This window comes from Mandrillus leucophaeus, unplaced genomic scaffold (genome assembly GCF_000951045.1).
Source record: "Mandrillus leucophaeus isolate KB7577 unplaced genomic scaffold, Mleu.le_1.0 Scaffold2, whole genome shotgun sequence".
NCBI classification, from domain to species: Eukaryota; Metazoa; Chordata; class Mammalia; order Primates; family Cercopithecidae; genus Mandrillus; species Mandrillus leucophaeus.
The window spans coordinates 7,126,279-7,146,713 of NW_012102031.1; the positions used below are offsets into that span (position 1 = coordinate 7,126,279).

Genomic DNA, 20,435 nt, shown 5'->3' on the forward strand with positions numbered 1-20,435 from the left:
GGAGTGGGAGATCTGGGTATTCATTCTGGCTCCTCATGGACTCTCCAGCCACCTTGCCGCCTCCTGACCTACCCCCTGCACCCCCAACCTTCCAGGTCTCACTCGCAGATGTCACCAGCCTGACTGATGCCTTAGCAGTGACAGCTTCACCTGTGCGCACGCCAAGGCCATGTGCAATTTTATGGAACCTCTAGAAGACTCAGGACACTTTCAGAACCATCTATATAAATTGCTAACGCTGAAAAGACCCGAATTTGGACAAGATGGTAGAGGAAGTGTTTTCCTTCTTGGCTGGGGACTTGTGAGTCTGCTCAGTACCCCTGAAATTATATACATTGACAGCAACCCATTCTACTATGGAAATGGTCTCTAAGGCATACTGCTTGCCATTGTCAGGGGCTTCTTTGTGTAGAAGAGAAGAAGATCCCAAAGGGTAGCCCAGAACTTGCCAGTTCCCAGGCAGGGTGTGAGAGACACAGGCAACCATGACCCTCTATGTCCATGAGTGTTGGGATCATCCCGACAGAGAAGAAATATTCCTCTCCCACTCACATATCCTCTGCAAGTTCATGACCTCCTTAAGTTTCAAGCCCTTGGTGCCTCTCTTGCCACACCCTAGTCCCAGCCCTGGTGCCTCAACCTTCCTACTTGTCCTACAACCAAGGCTGACTCTTGCTCCATCCTGACCCCAGGCTCTGACACTGGTCCTGGTCTCTCTTGGCCTTTGGGCAGGATCTTGATCTTGGTTCCCCACCTTTGACCTGGAGTTCACTCTAAGGCCTTCACCATACTCCTATGACATTGACTTGCTATTTCTATTGGACAGATGACAGGTCCCAGTCTCCATGACATAAGCCTACAGCCCAGGGACTGGGCACAGACAGAGCCGGAAAGAGACCCAGTGCTGTCCAACTCCACTCCAGCCTCTCAGCATCCTGGACCAGCAGAAAGGTCCTGCCGCCTTTATGGAATTCCTCAGATGAGAAAAAAGGCCCCAGCCAGCATCCCCAGGAACACACATCAATTAAGTCAGGATTTTTCGGACTTGTCCCAAAGGAAGTGCTGCTGGACTTCAAGAGGAAGACCCTTGACCCTGGTCTATTTCCACCAACCTTGTAAGATGTTAATGTTAACTGTGCACCTACTATGTGTCAGTCATTATGCTGAGTACTTTACATGCATGATCTCATTTTTCTCACAGTAAAACTCCATGGATGAAGAAAGGCTGAAAGTGGGAAAGTAACTCGCAAATTTCCGATCACCAGCAGATGGCAGAAATGACCCTGTCCCTGTGGGCTCCCGGTCCCCTCAGCCTGAGGCTACTCACTGCCAGCGAAGGACTGGGAGGAAATGTTCCTCCTGGACTGCCGAGGTCATCCTCAAGCCCAGCAGAGGGTGCTGCCTGGAGGAGGTGTGTCTGTCAGGGAAAACTAGTCCAAGGGAGATCTGGGTGGCATCACCAGGGTTCCCAATGGAGATAACCCCATGGAGGTTACCTGGGCAGTTCAGCAGTAGCCACCACTCTCTCCCAGGCTTTATGGTCACTCAGCAGGAGTAGCATCTCCTGTGGGCTCACGTTTTTCTGGAAATAATTAAGGTAATCCTCAAGAGAAACGTTGCTCTCTAGTTGGAAAGAAAAAAGGATCAGGTTGGAGGAAAGTGTGGGGGAGCATAACAGCCATTGTGTAAAAGATGGTTACGTGTTAATTTTCCAGGACAGCTGTGGTGTGGGATACGTTTGATGGAGTCATCAGTGCTATCAAGGGAATTGTGTGCCCCCAAAATTCATATGCTGAAGCCCTAAAGTCAGATGACTATATTTGGAGATCAGGCCTTTAAGGAAGCAATTAAGACTGAATGAGATCACAAGGGTAGGACTCTAATCCTGTTAGAGGGCTAGTGTCCTACTGCAGGAAGTGAAAGAGACACAAGCAAGCCAGATGATCACACTGCACAAAGGCAGCCTCCACAACCCAGCAAGAGAGTCCTCCCCAGACTCCAACCCTGCCGGCACCTTCACCTTGGACTTCTTGCCTCTGGAAGTGTGAGAAAAGAAAAACCAGATGTTGAAGTCACCCAGCCTGTGATATTTTACCATGGTAGCCTGAGAACACTGAAACACCAGGGGAGTGCCACAGTGCTTTGGGGAGGAATGAATCCCTTTCAGCTCAGCACCAACACAAAGTGAGCCTTCCAGGCCAAGGAAGTGGAAACATCCCAGTGATCACTTCTATCTGCCACGTGCCTGTTGGGTGTCAAACACTTTATACCCCTGTCTTCAAAATGTGAGTTTCAACACATCATTGGGTTATGAAATCATTGGTTCAAGAGCAGCATGTTAAAAAGAAAATCAATTTGAAAATATCAAAGCTTACCAAGCATAGCAGGGGTGAGTATTGCTTTTGTGAGTTATTTCAAATACATATCCCTTAAGGTAAATTCCTGGAATCCAGATGTGTTTAGGCATTCCGAATTTTCACTATTTTAGAAAGGACACGGGGTGCATATGGTATATTCCTTACCATTGCCAGCAGAGGCTGGACTGCTCCCTGTAATCAAACCCATGCATGTTTCAACAGTGAAACAAGCAAATATTCACATTAAATGGGGTAAATAATGGTAGGCCTACAAAGAACTCGAGTCAGTACAGAGCAGGATTACTCCTGAAGTCAGCTGCCCCCAAAATGTGTGGTTTGCAGGGATCTGGAAATTATGGAATTACAGATAATGGACTGGGGACTAGTATGTATTTGTGTGTGCACCAAGACATGGTGTAAAATTGTTTCCTGCTGTGGACACACAAGGGGCCCCATTCTTAATTCACAGAAGAAGAAAGTAAAATCCAGACAGCGAGAGTCACCGCCCAAAACCAGCAAGCAGGAAGCTCAGGATTTGACTCCAAGGCCAACGTTTCCTTGACATTGCTTCGAAGACTCCTTGTGTTTTAAAAATGCCTGTGATTTGGTATTAAACCACAGATCATCCTGTTTTGGAGGGACAGTTTCTTCCTTGGCCCCCTAGCCCAGCCCAGCCCAGCCCAGGAATCTGGGGTGGCCTAGGAGCTCCTGGCTTCTAATCTTCCCCGCCCTCCCTTCTTCTTGGACAGGACTCAGCACGGGCCAGTTTGCTGTCCAGGGCGGCTCCTGAGCAGAGCTGACTTGGTTGCCACTGCAACTCAGTGAGGGGAGGAAGCCGTCCTGAGGAAATGGGGCTTAGGGAAATGAATGCAGTGCTGACTCGGCTGGGTCAGCACAAGTCAAAGAAAAACTGACTTGTTTTTTCTTTTTCCTTCTTCACCAAAACGAGGAAGGAAACCCAGGGTTGGATGGAAGGAACCTCCATCACTAAATCTGTATATTTCTTGATGGGGTGGGGCTGGTGGATATAAAAGCAAAATTAAAACAAAATCCAGCCCTGAAACATTCTTGGGCAAACAATACCTATGAGGCCTTGAGAACGGCTGTCACCCCCCTTAAACTGCAAGCTGTGGGAAACTGAACTGGGGTCGTATCAGATGGGTGCTTCTGTTAGACACAAACAAAACTTAACCTTGGCCAGTCACGAGCAGCCAGCTGACAGCGGGCCATACTGAGATGGGAATACTGGGAGGTCACAGAAGAAACAAGAACTCCAGGCAGCAGGTTCACATGACGGACACAGAAGGAGCTGCTGAAACCAGCTGCAAGGACAGGGGGAGGCGACGGGCCCACAGGACCCTGACAAACAGGAAGTGGCCAATCCGGCTAAGACCAGTAAGATCTAACTCAGTGCTGGGTCGGGCTCACGTTTCGCCTCACACTCAATCATACCCTCCTTGTCTCACTAAACCCCACCCCCACCCGCGCCACAGCAGTTCCATGTATGCCTGTGTTTGGTACAAAACTGCGTGGTACCCACCCCATTCAAGTTCCAGGAAATCCCCACCTCTTCCCAGAAATCCTTATGCTTACTCCACCCCTTAATTTAATAAACCAGCAAAGGCAGAAACCCCAAACCACACTGGGCCCGACTGGCGCTTCTGAGTCCGCCTGCACTCCCACCCCCGAGCCTGCGCGTCTGCTTTGCAATAAAAGCTGATTTGCTTTTGCTTTTGCTTGGACTTAACCTTTTTCTCTCTTCGATGTCAAAAACCTGGGCAAGGCTAAGGTCCGGTCTCACCTGCGTTCGGAGACCTCCCTAAACTCACCAGCACCAACGTGACCAGGGATTTTCCAACAAGGTAAACCAAAACAGGAAGTTTTGTAAGTGCAACCAATCAAGTCATGTCCTTATAGCAGTTTCATATTCACCCGATAAACATTGTCTCCCACACTTTTTCACCATAGCACGAAGCCTCCTCCAGTTTGCTGTTTCCCAATTCAAGAATTCTTTCTTACTCAAATAAACTCTTTAAAATTCTACTGGGCCTCAGATTTTTCTTTGACCAGGGTATTTTAGATGACTGGACTCAACCCCTGCCCGGGGCAGTCTTCCCTGCTCAGCAGGTGCTTGTGGTGGGCAGGGCAGGGCGGGTGCCCCTAACACAGCTGGGAGGACTGGGTGACTTCCACCTGGAATCAACAGGAGACAGGTAGAGGGGATGGGAACCAGCCCTTAGGGAGGCCCTACCGTGTGGCAGGCACCAGCCAGGCCAGATAGCTGTGTCATATTTGATCCTCAAGACAACATGGAGAAATATTATTCTCATGGTACAGGAGAGGGGAGGTAAGGAGCGCCAGGTCACACAGAGGGGACGTGGCAAAGGCCAGACCAGGGTCCAGTTAAGTTGGAAGCTGGATCAGGCCTGATACATTCCCACAAGGCCACTCAGAGCAGAGGGGCTGGTGCAGGGCAAGAGCTGGAGGGAGGGGACCAGCCTCGGCTAGAAACACCCAGGGTCAGCTGGGAGCAGAGTGGGAGGTGACAGGTCGGGGCTGCTGGTCAACCTGCTCTCCCAGCCCTCCCCTCCTGGACCCTGCTCTCCCCCCACTCCCCTCCCCTGCTGGTTCCATTTCCCCAAGGCTGTCCTGCCCCACTTGAGACATTTGCTAGTGCCAGGGTAGAGAAGAAGTGGGCTCCTGGGCCGTGCCTCCCCGAGAAGTCAGGATGCAGATGGCCCCACAGACCCCTGGGTCGGGGGACTCTATGCGGCTTCTCTTGGGGCTTGGAGCAGACTCATCGGTCTCCTTGTCCATCTGGGTTCCTCTGGGGCTCACTCAGCTGTGGAGGCACCACCCTCCATGCTAGGTGCGAGTGGGAACCAGCCAGGGAAGAGGAGGCGAGCCTACCTGGGTCCATGGTGCCAGCAGCCCGGTCACTGAGCGGCTTACCTTGAGGATCTCCTGTATCTGTCCCACCTGGATGGTTTTGCTGCACCCTTGAGGAGGAGAAAACAAATTGTGGGATTGAATGTGAGCCACCTGTGGACAGAGGGAGGCTTGAGCAGCCGGGGCTCTGCAGATCCCTCTGGGGTGGAAGAAAACGCCAAGACCAACCTAACCCAGATTGTTTCTCAGTCACCGAGTCCCCATCACCTGCTATTTACAGACACTCACCTCACTGCAGCTTCCTCTGCCCTCACTCCCACACCAAGGAAAAGTCCGCTTGTCCTGTTGGGGTATGAGGAGAAGATAATCAGAGAAGGGGCAGCCATCTGATCATTACAGAAAACTACAGAGTCCATACACAGGAATAGAGATGGGGAGGAAGGTTCTGACAATGACCTGGGCCTGGGAACGTGTGTGATAACTGGTTGATGATAGCCAGTGTGTATTGAGTGTCTGTGATGTGCAGGGCTCCTTACACGTGTCTCATTCGATGACCACACACAGCCCGGGAGATGGGTACCACCTTCCCATTCAAACACAGAGGAATCCACAAAAGTTAGGGAACCTGCCCGTGTTTTCACAATAGTGCTAGAGCCAGGACTTCTGCTTCAACCCCATGTCTTCAATGACTGTGCTCTACTCCCTTCAATATACAATACTCAGTCATGTGTACACGCTCATGGGAAATGACTCCTCATTGCAAATCCGTGTCTCACACTCTGTGCTCAACTCTTCGTCTTGGTGAATTCACTTCTGCTGCAGTGGACAGCCTGTGTCCCCGTCGCTTCTCTAAGGTCCTTTGTCCCACAAAGACCTGGATCCTGCCAGATGTCGGCTCAGCCCCTGCTGTGGCTGCCGAGCCCTCCTGGTGCTGCCCTGTCCCCTCTGCTGTCCTTCCTGGTTGATGGACATAGGGTGTTTCTAATTCTTCATGTAATTTATGCTACAAAGAACATCCTCCTTCTCCTAAAACTTTGCTCACATTTGAGATTATTTCCTTAAGATATGCGTAGGAGTAGAATTAGGTTTTATACCTACAGCCACACTGTATGCACATTGTACCAAATTCACACTCAAACTAGCAGTACATGAAGATGCCCATTCTTTCAGTCTCACTGGCTCTCAGTAGTCTCTTCTTTAGGACAAAAAACCATATACACGACATGGAAATGTGAGAACTAAATATACTTGTTACCAATACCAATTAGTACAAAATTTAAAGCACAAAGGTAGCAGTTGGGATGTGAAGCACTGAAGGAAGGAGAAGGAAGATTAATATCGTCGTTTTTTAAAGAGAGAAGTCAAGAAATACTGGGTACAACTGAGGGCATGAGAAAGTTGTAAGTAAACTGTTTACAGCTACAAAGTTGCTAATGGAAGACATAAAACTGGTGATAGAATGTTAGGAAAAGGTGGAGAGGAGAGACAGAGGGAGGATACAAATAAGATGAAAATGACTAATAATGATACTATAATTACTATTAATAATACGGCTTCAGGCCCATCGCAGTCAGGGGCGGCTCCAGGCATTACCATTTCTCTTTCCACCCTGTGTCTCTGCTCACTCCCTGGCACACCCACTTCCAGCAGCTGGTCTTTGTTTGCAGCCTTTATTTTAACAGCTCAGTGGTTTCCGGGCCCCCTGATGGGGTTCCATCCTCCAGCTCTCATACAAAAGCCCCCTCCTCAAAAGCCACTCGCCTTCCTCTTTCCCCTTCCTGCCTTTATCCCAGGGTTCAGACACACAGACATCTGTCTTCTGGGGCCCCCATACAGCAAGGGTAGAAGGGGGACCCAGTCCTGGGCAGCAGTTCACAAAGGCCGTATGCAGAGGGGTGTCTGGGTGCTTCTTGCTGTAAGGGACAGGGGTGACAGGAGAGGGGGTTCCCTTCCCCTTGTTCCTGCTTTGCTCACTGTATGACTCCCTGGGCCAGGGCAGCCATTTCAACACCATGAACGAGGAGGACCAGGAGAGAACAGAGGAGCAGGAGGGCAGAGAGAGCTGCGGCCTCAGACTCGCCCGACACTTGTGAGGAGCTGCACCCAGGATCCCATCCTCTTTGGTCATTGTTGGCCTGGCTCAGACCCTGATCTGGGGCCTCTGCTGAGAATTGAGGCTGGATATTGCCCGTTAGCCTTGACTAGGATACAGCAGGTCCTCCCTGGGTGAGTCTGCTGGTTGGTCAATTCTGGGAAGGGACTTTGGTTCCTGAAAGAAACCCAGATGGCCCAGGCCCAGCCCAAGCCCTGCCCAACTGTGCAGCCCAGACCGGGGGCCTCCCTCCCACCTCAGCACTCTGAGCCAAGCTCACCAGATGCAGAGGACAAAGAGTCTCAGCAAAGCAGCTCCCTCCATGTCACTGCGGGGCCTCCTCCTGGGGCAGGAATAGAGGGTTGACACAGTGTGGTCCTCCTGAGAAATCACCATTTTCATTTCATTTTTGAGAAACGGTTTTGCTCTGTCACCCAGGCTGGAGTGCTTTGGCGCCATCCTAGCTCATTGCAGCCTAGATCTACTGGGCTCAAGTGATCCTCCTCCTTCAACCTTCTGAGTAGCTGGGACTACAGGTGCACGCCACCATGCTGGGCTAATTTGTTCATTTTTAATTTCATAGAGACAACATCTCCTGTGTTTTCCAGACTGTCTTGAACTCCTGGCCTCTAGTGATCCTCCCGCCTCTACCTCCCACAGCACTGGGGTTACAAGCCACAGCCATAGTGCTTTCTATCTTGACGGGCATCTCTTCTTAGTGAAGAAAAATAAGACCATGACTCAGATTTCACAGAAATTTCCCCCCGATTTCATGTACTTTTGGCAGCTCTATCAGGTAATTTCCCCCCGATTTCATGTACTTTTGGCAGCTCTATCAGGTAATTTCCCCCCGATTTCATGTACTTTTGGCAGCTCTATCAGGTTTTTGAGAGGGGAGAATACTCAGGCTGAGAGAGGAGGTGACTTGCCCAGAGTCACACAGCTCTTGGAAGGCAGAGGGGAGGCCAACATCTGGCCTTGTGACTCTAATATAGAAGCAAAAATGTGTAATTTTGATAATCCAAAAGTTTCCAGGTTTGATTCTGCTTCTACAAACGGAGAGATCTAAGCTGTCACTCCTGTAGTTATATCCACAATTCCACAGTGAGGTTTTTGGATCTCTTGATTGCAAAGCTGGCATCATGCCACAGACACCATTCCGCAACATGCCCTTCTCACTCCCCTGTCTCAGCCATGTTTCCCATTAGGGACACAGCACAGCCTGTTTCTTCTCCATCCCCCCAGAGGTCTGAAGAGAGGGACAGAGGTGAGGGCCAGAGACGTGGAGTCCTATGAGCTACCTGCTCAGCCTCCAGACACGGGACCCTGGGCAAGTCACTCCCCTCCCAGGGCCTCAGTTTCCCCACAGGGCCTGGCACAAGTTGGTGCTCAGACTTGGGGGGGAGGTGGTGAGATGACCTCTAGGTTCCTTGTATCTCAAAATAAATTTGTCGTTCCCACTGGGCCTCAGCAGCAGCACCCTGGGGCCAGCCTGGGTGTTTCCAGGCCATAAGGACAGACCAGAGTCCGGGTCACCTCCCCACCTCCACCTTCTTTGGTTCCTTCAAATTTCCTAAAGAGACAGGCACCCCCAACACAGACCTTCCTTCTGGGGTCCCCCAGCCGTGTCTCCGCAGTCTAAACCAGAGCTGAACCCAGGGAGCTTTGTGAACCCATCTGAGCTGTTTCCCAGCCTCTCTCTGCTATTTAAGGGCACAGCAGGAGGGAGGGAGCATCAGACTCAAGCCTGGGTGCAAATCCCGGCTCTGCCACTGCTTTCCTGTCTGATCTGAACCAGTTACTAATGTCTCTGAACTTACCTACAAAAGCGGAATGATCCTTCCTTCATGGAGCTATTGTGAGAATAAGGAGATGGGGGCAGGTCAACGGTCCCCGACTTACCGAGGAATCTTCCCCTGACAGAGACTGAGCAAGATCCAGCTGTTCCGAGCTGTGTGGATCCCACCTCCAGCTGTGCACCTGTGTAATAACCAGACACGTCCTCTGGCCTCCCAGATAACTAGGAAATTGGAAAGGGAAGGTGAATGTCACAACTTCCCAGCAACTCGTGATGAAGCACAGCAAACAGGCTGCTCCCCAGCACCACCTTCAGTCCAGGCCCACCCTCTTTGCTGTTGCACTTAGAGGAGCAGCCACAGACGAAACACCCAGGTCCCTCTCATCCAACCCACCTGCCTCACATCCTCAGGGTTGGGGGTCTGCAGTGGTCTTCAGGAAGAAAGACCTGCCACTGACAGCCTGTGGGACCCTCCAAGTTACTCCCTGTCCTCCCGTGCAGCCACACTCCCCAGATGCCTGCCTTCCTCCTACCCATGCCATCAGCATAAGCACAGTCTCCCACACATGCCGTGTGGATGCTTATTGTATATTTATTGTAATGCTGTTGTGGTTATTTTGTTTATGTTTTGGAGACAGGGTCTCACTCTGTAGCCAAGGCTGAAGTGCACTGCCACAATCACAGCGAACTACAGCTTCCAACTCCTGGGCTCAAGCCATCCTCCCACCTCAGCCTCCTGAGTAGCTGGTTCTACAGGCATGATCCAGCCACCCAGCTAATTTTTTGAAAAAATATGTTAGAGATGGGATCTCACTATATTGACTGGGCTACTCTTGAACTCCAGGCCTCAAGTGATGCCCCCACCTTGGCATGAGCCACCACACCAGGCCTGCTCTTGTTGAAGGCCATGCCTTGTGGCTTCTAGATATTTGCTTATGAGGGGTCTTCTGCCAGGAGCACCTGCTTCCACCACCTGGAAAAATCATGCTCATCCTTCAATGACAAAATCAGGCATTGCCTCCTTTCAGAGAACCCCCAGCATCCTCCCCAGCAGAGGCCACCGCCCCATGTTCCACTCCCGAGGCACACCAGGTGGAGGGACTAGAGACCACTGCTCACCACACTTCCATGGCTAAGAAGTCAGGCAACCAGATTGCTGTTGGACTTTTGTGCTTTGCCCCAGGCAGAAGGGCCTCAAAGACAGCTGAACCACAGAAGCCAAACTGACCCTTCCATGGAAGCCTATTTCATCCTCAGCAAACATCTCTGGGGGCATCGTGGCCACCTCCCCCCACCCCTACACACATAACCCTGCTTGTGAGGCAGGAACAAAAAGGTGATTACACAGGGACTGCATAATACACGTTGCAATACATTCCATTCGCAAATACTTCTCCATTTGATTGAGTTTTATAATCATCCTCTCAATGGGCCAGGATTATGATCTGATTTTGCAGATGGGGAAACTGAAGCAAGAGGAGAGAAAGTTGCTTTCATCCAACAACTCAGGGAGGAAAAATGATTTAAGGGCCCAGATTTGGGATGTTGGTCCCCTTCTCAGCCTCAGGACACTGCTCCTCACCTACTGGTTGCTCCAGTTACACCCTCAGTTTAAAGGTGGCTTGGGACACTGCCCCAGAGGGTGCAAGCCACCTTGGCAGCTTCCGTATATGGTTTAGGTCTTCAGGTGTGCAGAATGCAAGAGTGAAGGAGACTTGGTAGCTTCTATCTAGATTTCAGAGGATTTGTGGAAAAGCCTGGGTGCCCAGGTAGAAGCCGGCAGCAGGACAAATTCCCCACAGAGATAATCTACTAGGACAGTGCTGAGGGGAAAGGTAGGGTAGGAGCCCCTACACGGAGTCCCCACCAGGGCATTACCTAGTGAGGCTGTGGGAAGAGGGCACTCGCCCTCCAGATCCCGTAATTTTAGAGCCACGAGTAGCTTCCATCCTGAGCCTGGAAAGGCCACATGCACTCAACTGTAATCCATCTGTAGCAGCAGCCACAGCAGCTGCCCCCTGAAAAGCCACAGGGGCAGAGCTGCTCAAAGCCTCAGGGGACCAACACTTGTGCCAGCGTGCCCTAGGTATGGGACATGGATTCAAAGATTGTTCTGGAGAGTTAAAGTTTCACGTCTGCCCTGCTGGGTTTGGGACTTGCATGGGGGCATGTTGCCCCTTTCTTTTGGCCGACTTCTTTCTTTTGGAATGGGAGTGTTTATGCAATGTCTATGCCACCATTTTATCCTGGAAGTAAGTAACTTGTTTTGATTTTACAGGCTCCTAGCTGGAAGGAAGGGTCTTTGCATGTGATTTAGAACTTTGGACTTGAGGTTGGAACAAATTATGACTTTGGGAGACCACTGGGAAGGGATGACTGTGTTTTGCAATGTGACAAGAACATGTGATGGGGGGGTTGTGTCGAATGATATGATTTGAATATGTGTCCCCTTCAAACCTCATGAGGAAATGTGACCTCCAGCATTGGAAGGGGGCCTAGTGGGAGGTATTGGATCATGGGGGCAGATTCCTCATGAATGGCTGAGCATCATCCCCTTGGAGATGAGCGAGTTTTGACTCAATTCATGCAACATCTAATTGTTTAAAAGAGTGTGAGAGCTCTGCCTTCCCCTTCTTGTTCCCACGCTTACCATTGACATGCCAGCTCCCCTTCCCTGCTGGCGTGATTGTGAGCTTCCCGAGGCCCTCACCAGAAGCAGATGCTGGAGCCATGCTTATGAAGCCTGCAGAACTATGAGCCAATTAAATCATGTTTTAAAATAAATTACCCAGCCTCAGGTATATGTATATGTATCTGTATCTCTATCTATCTATCTATCTATCTATCTATCTATCTATCTATCTATCTATTATTTTTTTTAACATAGAGTTTTGTTCTTGTCTCCCAGGCTAGAGTTCCTTAACCTCCCCTCCAGCTCCTGAGCCTGTCACCTCAGCTCCTCAGCCAACTCAGACTTTGCCCCTTCATTAAAGTGCTTTGACTCACACACAAGGCTGACCATATTCAGTAGAAGGAAGACACCTCTGGTGGCTGCACCCCTGACCCAGGCTCATCTGCTCATTGCAAGAGCAGTGCCTTCAGCAGCTCTCTCCACCTGTGCACCAGTTCCAGCTGAGACTCATCGAGTTGCCAAGGGGTGCATGGCATTGGCCACTAAGGGAGGGATGACTCTGGCTCGTCTGAAGGCACGGATGGCCCTCCCAACGTCTTCTGCGACTTGGTACACATGGTCAGATAAGGAAACAAAGTCAAGGATGTTCTCACCTACAAACTCCTGCATCCCCTTCACTAGGCCAGTGTTGCCTATGACCAGGCTGATGGCTTTGGATGCTTCAGAAAATGTCACTGAGTGTTCTATGATGCTGGTGTTAATACCACTCACAGAAACCGCTGTTCCCAGCACTATGCCAGTTTTCAAGAGCATCAGACTAGCTCCTTCTGTCACGGGTGCCAGAGCCAGGCCAGGATGGTCAGGACATCAGAAGCAGCACCTGCAGTACTGAACACCACACTGGGGATGGTGCAGCCTCTGTGGACCTGCTCAATCCTGTCTGCAAGTGCACAGAGCTTTCTTATATGCTCCTCAAGCTTCCTTTTCAACCGAGGAAAGTCTTTCAATAACACTTCCGGTACTGCCCGTCGTTTTGCAGCATGTCTTTGTTCTTTATGGCCTTGTGTGCGGTCAGCTTATTCAGAGCTTTAGGGAGCACATGTGCGTCATCCCCTTACCAATAAAGTCAGACGATTAAGAATGGCAGTTTACTCATGTGTAAAATGGGCTCAATTAGATCTCTCCTGTGGAAATCATATAGTTTGAGAGTAAAACTAGAAATCAAATGGAAAGCTGTTTTACAAATGCAAACACTTTTCTGCCAACATTAAATATATTTTGTACATCATAGATCCGCTGCATTACTTCTTGATTCCAGGAGCACGTGAGTTAAAGTCATCTCAGATGCTTGTTAGTGGCAGGCATTTGATAAAGATGCACCTCACTCAAGGGCAGGTCACCACCATCACTTGCAAAGTATTAGTAGAGTAGAAACCCAGTAGATGAACAAAAAGAAGTGGGACTGGATCCAAAAGACCTTATTCTGTGAAGAATTAACTTTACCCAAAGAGAGATCTTCCCTTTGTCCTTGGCAGAGAGGTGGTTGCCAGGGACCAGGGGCCAGGTGGAGAATGAGGAGTTTAGAATGAGGAGTTCTTGTTTAGTAAATACAAAGTTTCAGTTTTGCTGCCAGGGCCTGGGGGAGGGAGAATGAGGTGTTATTGCTTACTGGATACAAAGTTTCCATTTTGCAAGAAGAAAAGAGTTATGTGGACAATGGTTGCACAACAGTGAATGTAATTCCACTGAACCGTACACTTAAAAATGGTTAATATGATCAATTCTAAGTTAGGAATATTTTATCACAATTAAAAAAATTAAAAGTTCTTTCAAACCCAACCTTTGCAGAAAAAAAGTAATAGCACCGGAGCCTTTTTAGGTTTGCTAAACATTTTTACTCACATAATTATACGAGTTTCAACAAGAGCTCTGTCATGAAAATATTTACTAACCTGGTTTCCCGGAAGAAAAATCGAAAGTTCAAGTGCAGTGAAATGACTTACCCAGAAAGAGGCAGAGCTGGGCTTTAGCCAGGCCTTTCTGGTTCTTGTTTTGTTTTGTTTTCTGGACCATCCTGTTTCCCCCAAAGCAAGTGACTTCCCAAAATCTCTCAAGTGTTCTGAAAATGTAATTTTCTTCCTCACTTTCTCCCTGTTGGCTCAAGATGAATCACAGAACTCTAAATACCACCAGAATATGCTGCCCAAGTCCCACTTGTTCTATGGCTGATGGCCACAGGGAGCTGGGTCTGGCTGGGCCAGTGATGACCAACTGTAACCCACATCAAGGACTAACATGCTCCCAAAACAGACCCCATGTCCAGCAATTTGCAAAAGCTGCCCTGAAATGTTGACATCACAGAGAGTGTCCCAGTGTCCTGTCCAGATATCCCTCCCTCCCATGAGCTGGAGAGGATATTTGGCATCAGACAGCTGGAATTTGCCCCAGTTTTTGGCTTCATGACTCAGTTTTCTTGCTTGTAGAATAAAGCTAATCATAGAATTTATCTCTCAGAATTCCTAAGAGAATAAATACAGGCAGGGTGGGGAATATGCATGGCATATAGTAGAGCTCAGTAAACAAGAATCAATTTTTCTGAACACTCACTCTGTATACAGGGCAGTGAGCAATCATGATGTCTGCATGATCTCCATTTGTAACTGCAGAAAACTTCAGCTGCTCACTGCTTGCAAAGGCAAATGAACAAGGATGAGAAACAGTGAAAGGAAAGTGACTTCATTCCAAAAGCCCGTATGGGGGAATGAGGTCAGGCTAGTGCCTTAAAGAAACCCTTTCAGATTTTGAGTTGAGGGCAGGGGTTTCAAAAGGGAAACTTGACATGAAAGCCATGTGAGAGTGGTGAAGAGGTGCCAGCGACTTGTCCAATGACCATCTCGAGTTATTGCCCCATCTGGTGTACCGACTGGGGGCATCTCCAGGACAGCCGGGTTGGAAATTCACTGTAGCCGTGAGGTAATTCCGTAGCTTCCTGGATGATTTCAAGATTTCTTCCCTGGAATTTCTAAGCAATCACATGATTAAATAAAATACAGTGCATGGAAGGGGAGTTCCTCATAGAAAAGGAGAGCAAAGATTCACACATTACTGAAAGCAAAACAAGAAATGGACAATGAGAGAAGACCAAAAACAAAAAAAAATAAACTCTTAAAATGGGATTCTTCATTACATTTTCATCTGCTCCGTGCACCCTCTAGTATTCTTGATGTTTCTCCTGTGCCCATGTACAGACCAGAAACAGACTTAGAAAATGAGATCATTTCCCCTAGGCTACACAACAGGCCATGGCTTCCATTATTATTATTATTATTATTATTATTATTATTATTATTATTTGAGACAGAGTCTCACTCTGTCACCCATGCTGGAGTGCGGTGGCACAATTTCGGCTCACTGCAAGCTCCGCCTCCCGGGTTCACGCCATTCTCCTGCCTCAGCCTCCAGAGTAGCTGGGACTACAGGCACCCGCCACCATACCCGGCTAATTTTTTCTGTATTTTTAGTAGAGATGGGGTTTCATTGTGTTAGCCGGGATGGTCTCGATCTCCTGACCTCATGATCTGCCTGCCTCGGGGATTACAGGCGTGAGTCAACGTGCCCTGCCTCCCACTTTTTTTAAGAGACAGGATCTCGCTCTGTTTCCCAGGCTGGAGTACAGCGGCAGGATCATGGCTCGCTATAGCCTCAAACTTCCGCACTCAAGCAATCCCCCCACTTCAGGAGCCCAAGCAGCGGAAACTACAGGCATGTGCCACCATGTCTGGCTAATTTTTTAACTTTCTTGGTAGAGATGAGGTCTCACTATGTTGCCCAGGCTGGTCGTAAACTCCTAGCCTCAAGTAACCCTTCTGCTTCAGCCTCCCAATGTACTGGAGTTGTAACCGAGTATCCCAGCATTGAAATGGACTTAAACATTATTTTTCTTTCTGTCTTCATCTCAGAATGTAGTCCTAAAATGTACTTCAAAACTCTATTCCCCTCCCTTTCCCACCAGGCTCTTCCATGCACAGTGCTCAGTTAACAATGATGTGGGTGCTTAGAAATTCCAGGAGCTAATTTTGAAAACCATCAGGCAGAGAAACCCAGCTGCAAAATCCTCCTGCTTAGAGGAAGTTACCAACAATTAATCCACCACCAACACGGTGTAGTCCAAATGATGCCCTTTGACCAGCCCAAAGGAGATGGTCACAAAGGCAGAAATCGGAAGGAGGAAGAGGCTCAGAGCCAAGGGTGGAGATGGAACCGAGGGGTGGGCCTTGAGTTAGTTAGGTTGCCAATGTCAGGCTGCCATAACAAAGAGCTCCCGAATACCAATATCTTCAATCCACGATATAGGAGATTGCTGAACTGAGACATTCACACCAATGTTGCTAGGAAATTTCAGTGGCAGGTGGTTTTGCTCCCAAAGGTCGACCAGGGTTCGCCATTCAGAGGGAGTTGCTGTTTTCCACGTGGAAGCTGGTGCCCACCCACACATCCCAGCCCAAAGAACAGAAGAGGACATGGAGCACAAGAATCTTCCCTTAAGAGAAACACCTACAGGTTTCAGACATCACTGCCCTCACCTTCCATTAGCCACAGTTTAGGAAGAAGGTCCCAAGGAGTTGTCAGGGAGACTGGGCAGTCCTGTGCCCTGTGGAAACTCAGCAGCTTGATGATCAAAGATGAAAAAAAAAAGAAAGGAAATAAAAATGAGTAAAACGCCCAATTTTATAACTTTAAAAGTTTCATCTTTTCCCACCTGGAGAGCCTGAAATGGAAACCAAGTCACAACTTCTCAGCAGCTCGTGATCACGCACACCCACTAAAGACACTGCTCGCCAGCACCACCTTCAGCCCAGTCCCTCCCTCCTTGCTGCTACACTTACAGGAGCAACCCCAGACCCGACATTCCAGAACCTTCTCATCAACTCACCTGCCTCGCATCCTCAGGGGGGTTTGCTATGGTCTTCAGGAAGAAACATCTGTCACTGACAGGCTGTGGGATCCCCCAGATTACTCCCCCTCTTCCAGTGCCCCCCACACTCCCAGCGTGCCTGCTTTACTCGCCCCCGTGCTATCAGTATTAGCACAACCTCTCAGACATACCAGGTGCTTACTGAATACTGAACTCTATGACTGTTTTTCAACGCCATGCCCATGTGGCTTCTGAACATTTGCTTATGTGGGTTCCTCTATCTGGAGCACTGGCTTCCACCATCTGAAAAATCAGGCTTATCCTTCAGAGCTCAATTACGGCATTGCCTCCTCTGAGAAGTCTCCCAGCATCTGTCCCTGTGGAGTCCACTGCCCTGTGCCCCACTCCCATGACACCTCGAAGGGAGGGGCCTAAGTCCACTGCTTGGCCACAGTCTCACAGCTGAGAAGTCACGCAGCTGGATTGCTGTCAAACGGTTCTGCTTTGTCTGAGGCAGAAGGGCTGGAGTGGGGCTGGACAACAGAGGTCAACCTGGCCCTTCCAGGGGGTCCTAGTTCATCCAGGACAAATGTCCATGGGACATCCTGGCCACCACCCTATACACACACACCAGCTTTTGAGGGAGGAACAGAAGGTGATCACACAGAAACTGCTCGCTGTAGCTTGCAATGCATTTATTTACTTCCCCATTTGATTGCAGTCTTATGATCATTCCCTCAATAAACCAGGATCATGATCTGAGTTTGCAGGTGAGGAAACTGAGGCAAGGGGGCAGGGCAGTGGCTTTCATCCATCAACTCAGAGAGGAACCAAGACTTGTAAACCAAAAAGCGTTCAAGACAGTTCTCAATTGGTTTAGAGGTTTATTCGGCCAAGGTTGAGGATGCACCTGGGAGAAACAGACACAAGTCACTGTAGGATGTGGGGCCCATGCTTTTTCCAAAGACAGTCTTGAGTCCCTCAGTATTTAAAGGGGAAAAATTGGGCAGGAGGGGACAGAGGAAAGAAAGCAAGAGGGAGGGAAGGTAGTGAGATAAGCAGTCCCACATTTCTTCTGAGGCTGTTGTTGCTGGGTAAGTTGAGGTTCTTGACTTTGCTGCACAAAAGTATTTGAGAGCATGTTCAAGAGTAGGCAAAGAAGTTTACTGCAACGTGAAAGTGTGCTCTGAGAGGCAGAGCGGCTGCTCAAAGGCCCCTAGTGCCTGTGGGGAATTCCCTTTATGGGAGCTGGGCATGCATATTCATAAGGTACCAGTCAGGTCAAGTATGCAAAGGTGGACCTGGGATTGGCACATGCGATTAGCATCTCTCTGCTCTAACACATATTACATGTATTATTACCATATAAAATCTCCACCTAGGGGTGTGTTTTTACTATTAAAGTGAGGAAAACATCTGTAGAAACTAAATGGTTAACCTCATTGCGCAGGCAGGGCCCGGGAGAAGTGCCTAGCTCCCCCAAGGCAGGAATCTGTAGCTAGTAGCTTCCTGAGCTTTTGGTGCTGATTGGCTGGAACTCGTCATCAAGGCTGACCACTTGGCGCCCGGTGAATCTCACCCCCGGAAGTGACAGCCTTAGATCCCATGGAAATGGCCCAAAGGGGACTCAACTCCGTGTCAGAGGCTGGTAGCTGCCTTTAGAATGTGCTATGCTCTGAATCAATACCTAGAATTGACCTCATTTCCTGTGATAGCCAGAATTTATAAACCTGGGCAGTAAGCGGTTAAGATGAGGGTGATAACTCTATGGTTACATACAATGAATCACTTTCAAAAGTTTTGTTTTCAATACCTATGACTCTGGGATTTTGGTTCCAGGAATTTTAGTAGCTGAGAATGCCCCCCTCAAGGCTGACAACAGTGGTTTTGAACCTGACCACACCTGGCTTCTCAGGCTACTTGATGTGAAGATAGCACTGAGATCACCAGGTTGGTCTTATTTATTTGATTATCGAGAGAACTTCGTGTTGTTGTGACACACAGGACAGGAGGATCGAGGTTTGCTTCTTGTAATACTCTAACAAGTAGTACAAGTTGATAGAAAATCCCACAACCTTACTGTGGCAGGACCACCAAGGAGTTCAGACAGCACAAGGATGAATTTGCCGATCAGTAAGGGGAAGTTTGAGTGGAAAAACCAGTCAAAGGTTTGTAATAGTGGCAGCAATGGTCAGTGGGGGTTGTAGCCTCAACCCCACCTCTTCATTTCCTGCAAATATACACACACAAAAGACTGACTGGAAGCTGCAGATTGTTCACCCCAACCTCCTGAACTAGGAAGAGGAGAACGGATGTTGAATAGTTAGTTCTCTCTCATGAAAGAATTTTGTTCCATCCCTGGGCCCTCAATGCTGACATCTTTGACTGTAGAAAGCAGACATCTACCTCTAGTTTTCTATTCCCAGGGCAGCCTGGGTTTTCAGCATGGGCTTTCAGAATTGGGATAGGAGCCCCCAATGGACCAAGAGAAAAATGGACAGCGTGCTGGGTCCCTCCTCTCCATGACAGAAGTTGAGGATGCAGGAGGTGGAGGCAATGTGGGCGTGGCTCCAGCTGGAGAAGTGACAGGTGCATTTGCTGTCGTCCTTGGGGTAATTGGATCCGTAACAGGTGAAGAGAGTCATTTTTGTTTCTATGAGAAGAGGACATGTGTGTGCCGTACCTAGGGGTTGAGTGTATACAGTAGGCACAAATTCAGGTGGCTGCTTGACCCAAGACTTCTCTCTAGGGTTTGTGTTTCTATTACCCAGCCCCCTTCCAGATACCCTGACCTGAATGGTTGGTGCAGGTATACAGTCACTGACCACGCTATTCTGTCTTTTGGGAGTGTGAAACTTTAATCAGAGACACTAGGACTCACAGCGTGTGGACTTAAGCTAGCTGGTGGCAGAGGCCTCAAGGGTCAAACCACATTTTCCTAATATTGGACCTTTCCCTGGTTACTGTCCTTCCTGAATTGTGTAGATTTTGTCTTTCCTTCTATCCCCTGAATTGCCCTAGTTTGCACCTACTGGATCTTCTTTCTTGTTCAAGCCAACCAGACTCCGTTTCTGTGCTTTGCAACTAAAAGAATCTCGAGTGACATGGGCATTACAGTGGGATGGCATCAAATGCAGCTAGCATGATGGACTTTCAACAATAAGAGCTCAGGGGCAAAGGGGTGGATGGATCGCTGAACAGGTCACTTAGTGTTTGTACCCTCAATGCCCAAGAAAAATCTATGAAAAGATGTGAATAATCCAAGAATTGATAAAGCATTGACAAAAAAGTAAAACACACGGTTCGGGTGCCAGCAAGTGGGTGGCCGTGGCTCTGCTGACTTCTTCAGGGAGAAGTAGATGAGTCAATCGAAGTTCAAGGAAACCTTGGCTGATGGAGAGTTACAGGGACTGAGGCAAACATTCTGCAGGAGGCTACACAGAAAGGACTCGGTAGGCCCTGGATGCATGTTATGAGTGACTTAGGGGAGTTTCTGGGGTGATTGTGTACATCCCGTTTGTCTCTTGCTCCTGCTCTGGGCTCCAGCTGAGGTGCCCGCAGGCTCCACAACAGGGAAATACTGACAATTAATGTCCCCTGAGGCAAGTCCATGGGGATAGCAGCAGTGGATAAAGGCCTCCCTCTCTCCTCCCTGGAGACAAAGATTCTGAGGACGCTTCTTGAAGGCACCTCAGAAGGTCTCGTTGCCCACATGCATGACCCATTCAAAAACCTCTCCTTGTGTCAACTTT

At 49.0% G+C, this 20,435-nt stretch overlaps 1 protein-coding gene across 7 annotated transcripts in view; it reads right to left on the minus strand.

Annotated features, from left to right (window-relative positions):
* The window catches only part of APOL1 (apolipoprotein L, 1), a 43,971-nt gene that overhangs the window by 3,106 nt on the left and 20,430 nt on the right, over positions 1 to 20,435 (minus strand). Inside the window, exons 1-6 of one of the 7 annotated variants that reach the window (XM_011978950.1) lie at positions 9,241 to 9,328; positions 8,434 to 8,587; positions 7,619 to 7,681; positions 5,535 to 5,588; positions 5,268 to 5,356; positions 1,497 to 1,623 (exon numbers count right to left, since the gene is read on the minus strand). In XM_011978950.1, the coding sequence (XP_011834340.1) occupies positions 1,497 to 1,623; positions 5,268 to 5,356; positions 5,535 to 5,588; positions 7,619 to 7,662 (314 nt within the window). In that variant the 5' untranslated portion in view covers positions 7,663 to 7,681; positions 8,434 to 8,587; positions 9,241 to 9,328. Of the gene's footprint in view, positions 1 to 1,496; positions 1,624 to 5,267; positions 5,357 to 5,534; positions 5,589 to 7,618; positions 7,720 to 8,433; positions 8,588 to 9,240; positions 9,352 to 20,435 lie in introns of those variants that run through there. The other 6 variants (XM_011978947.1, XM_011978949.1, XM_011978948.1 and 3 more) reach the window with 6 other exon arrangements.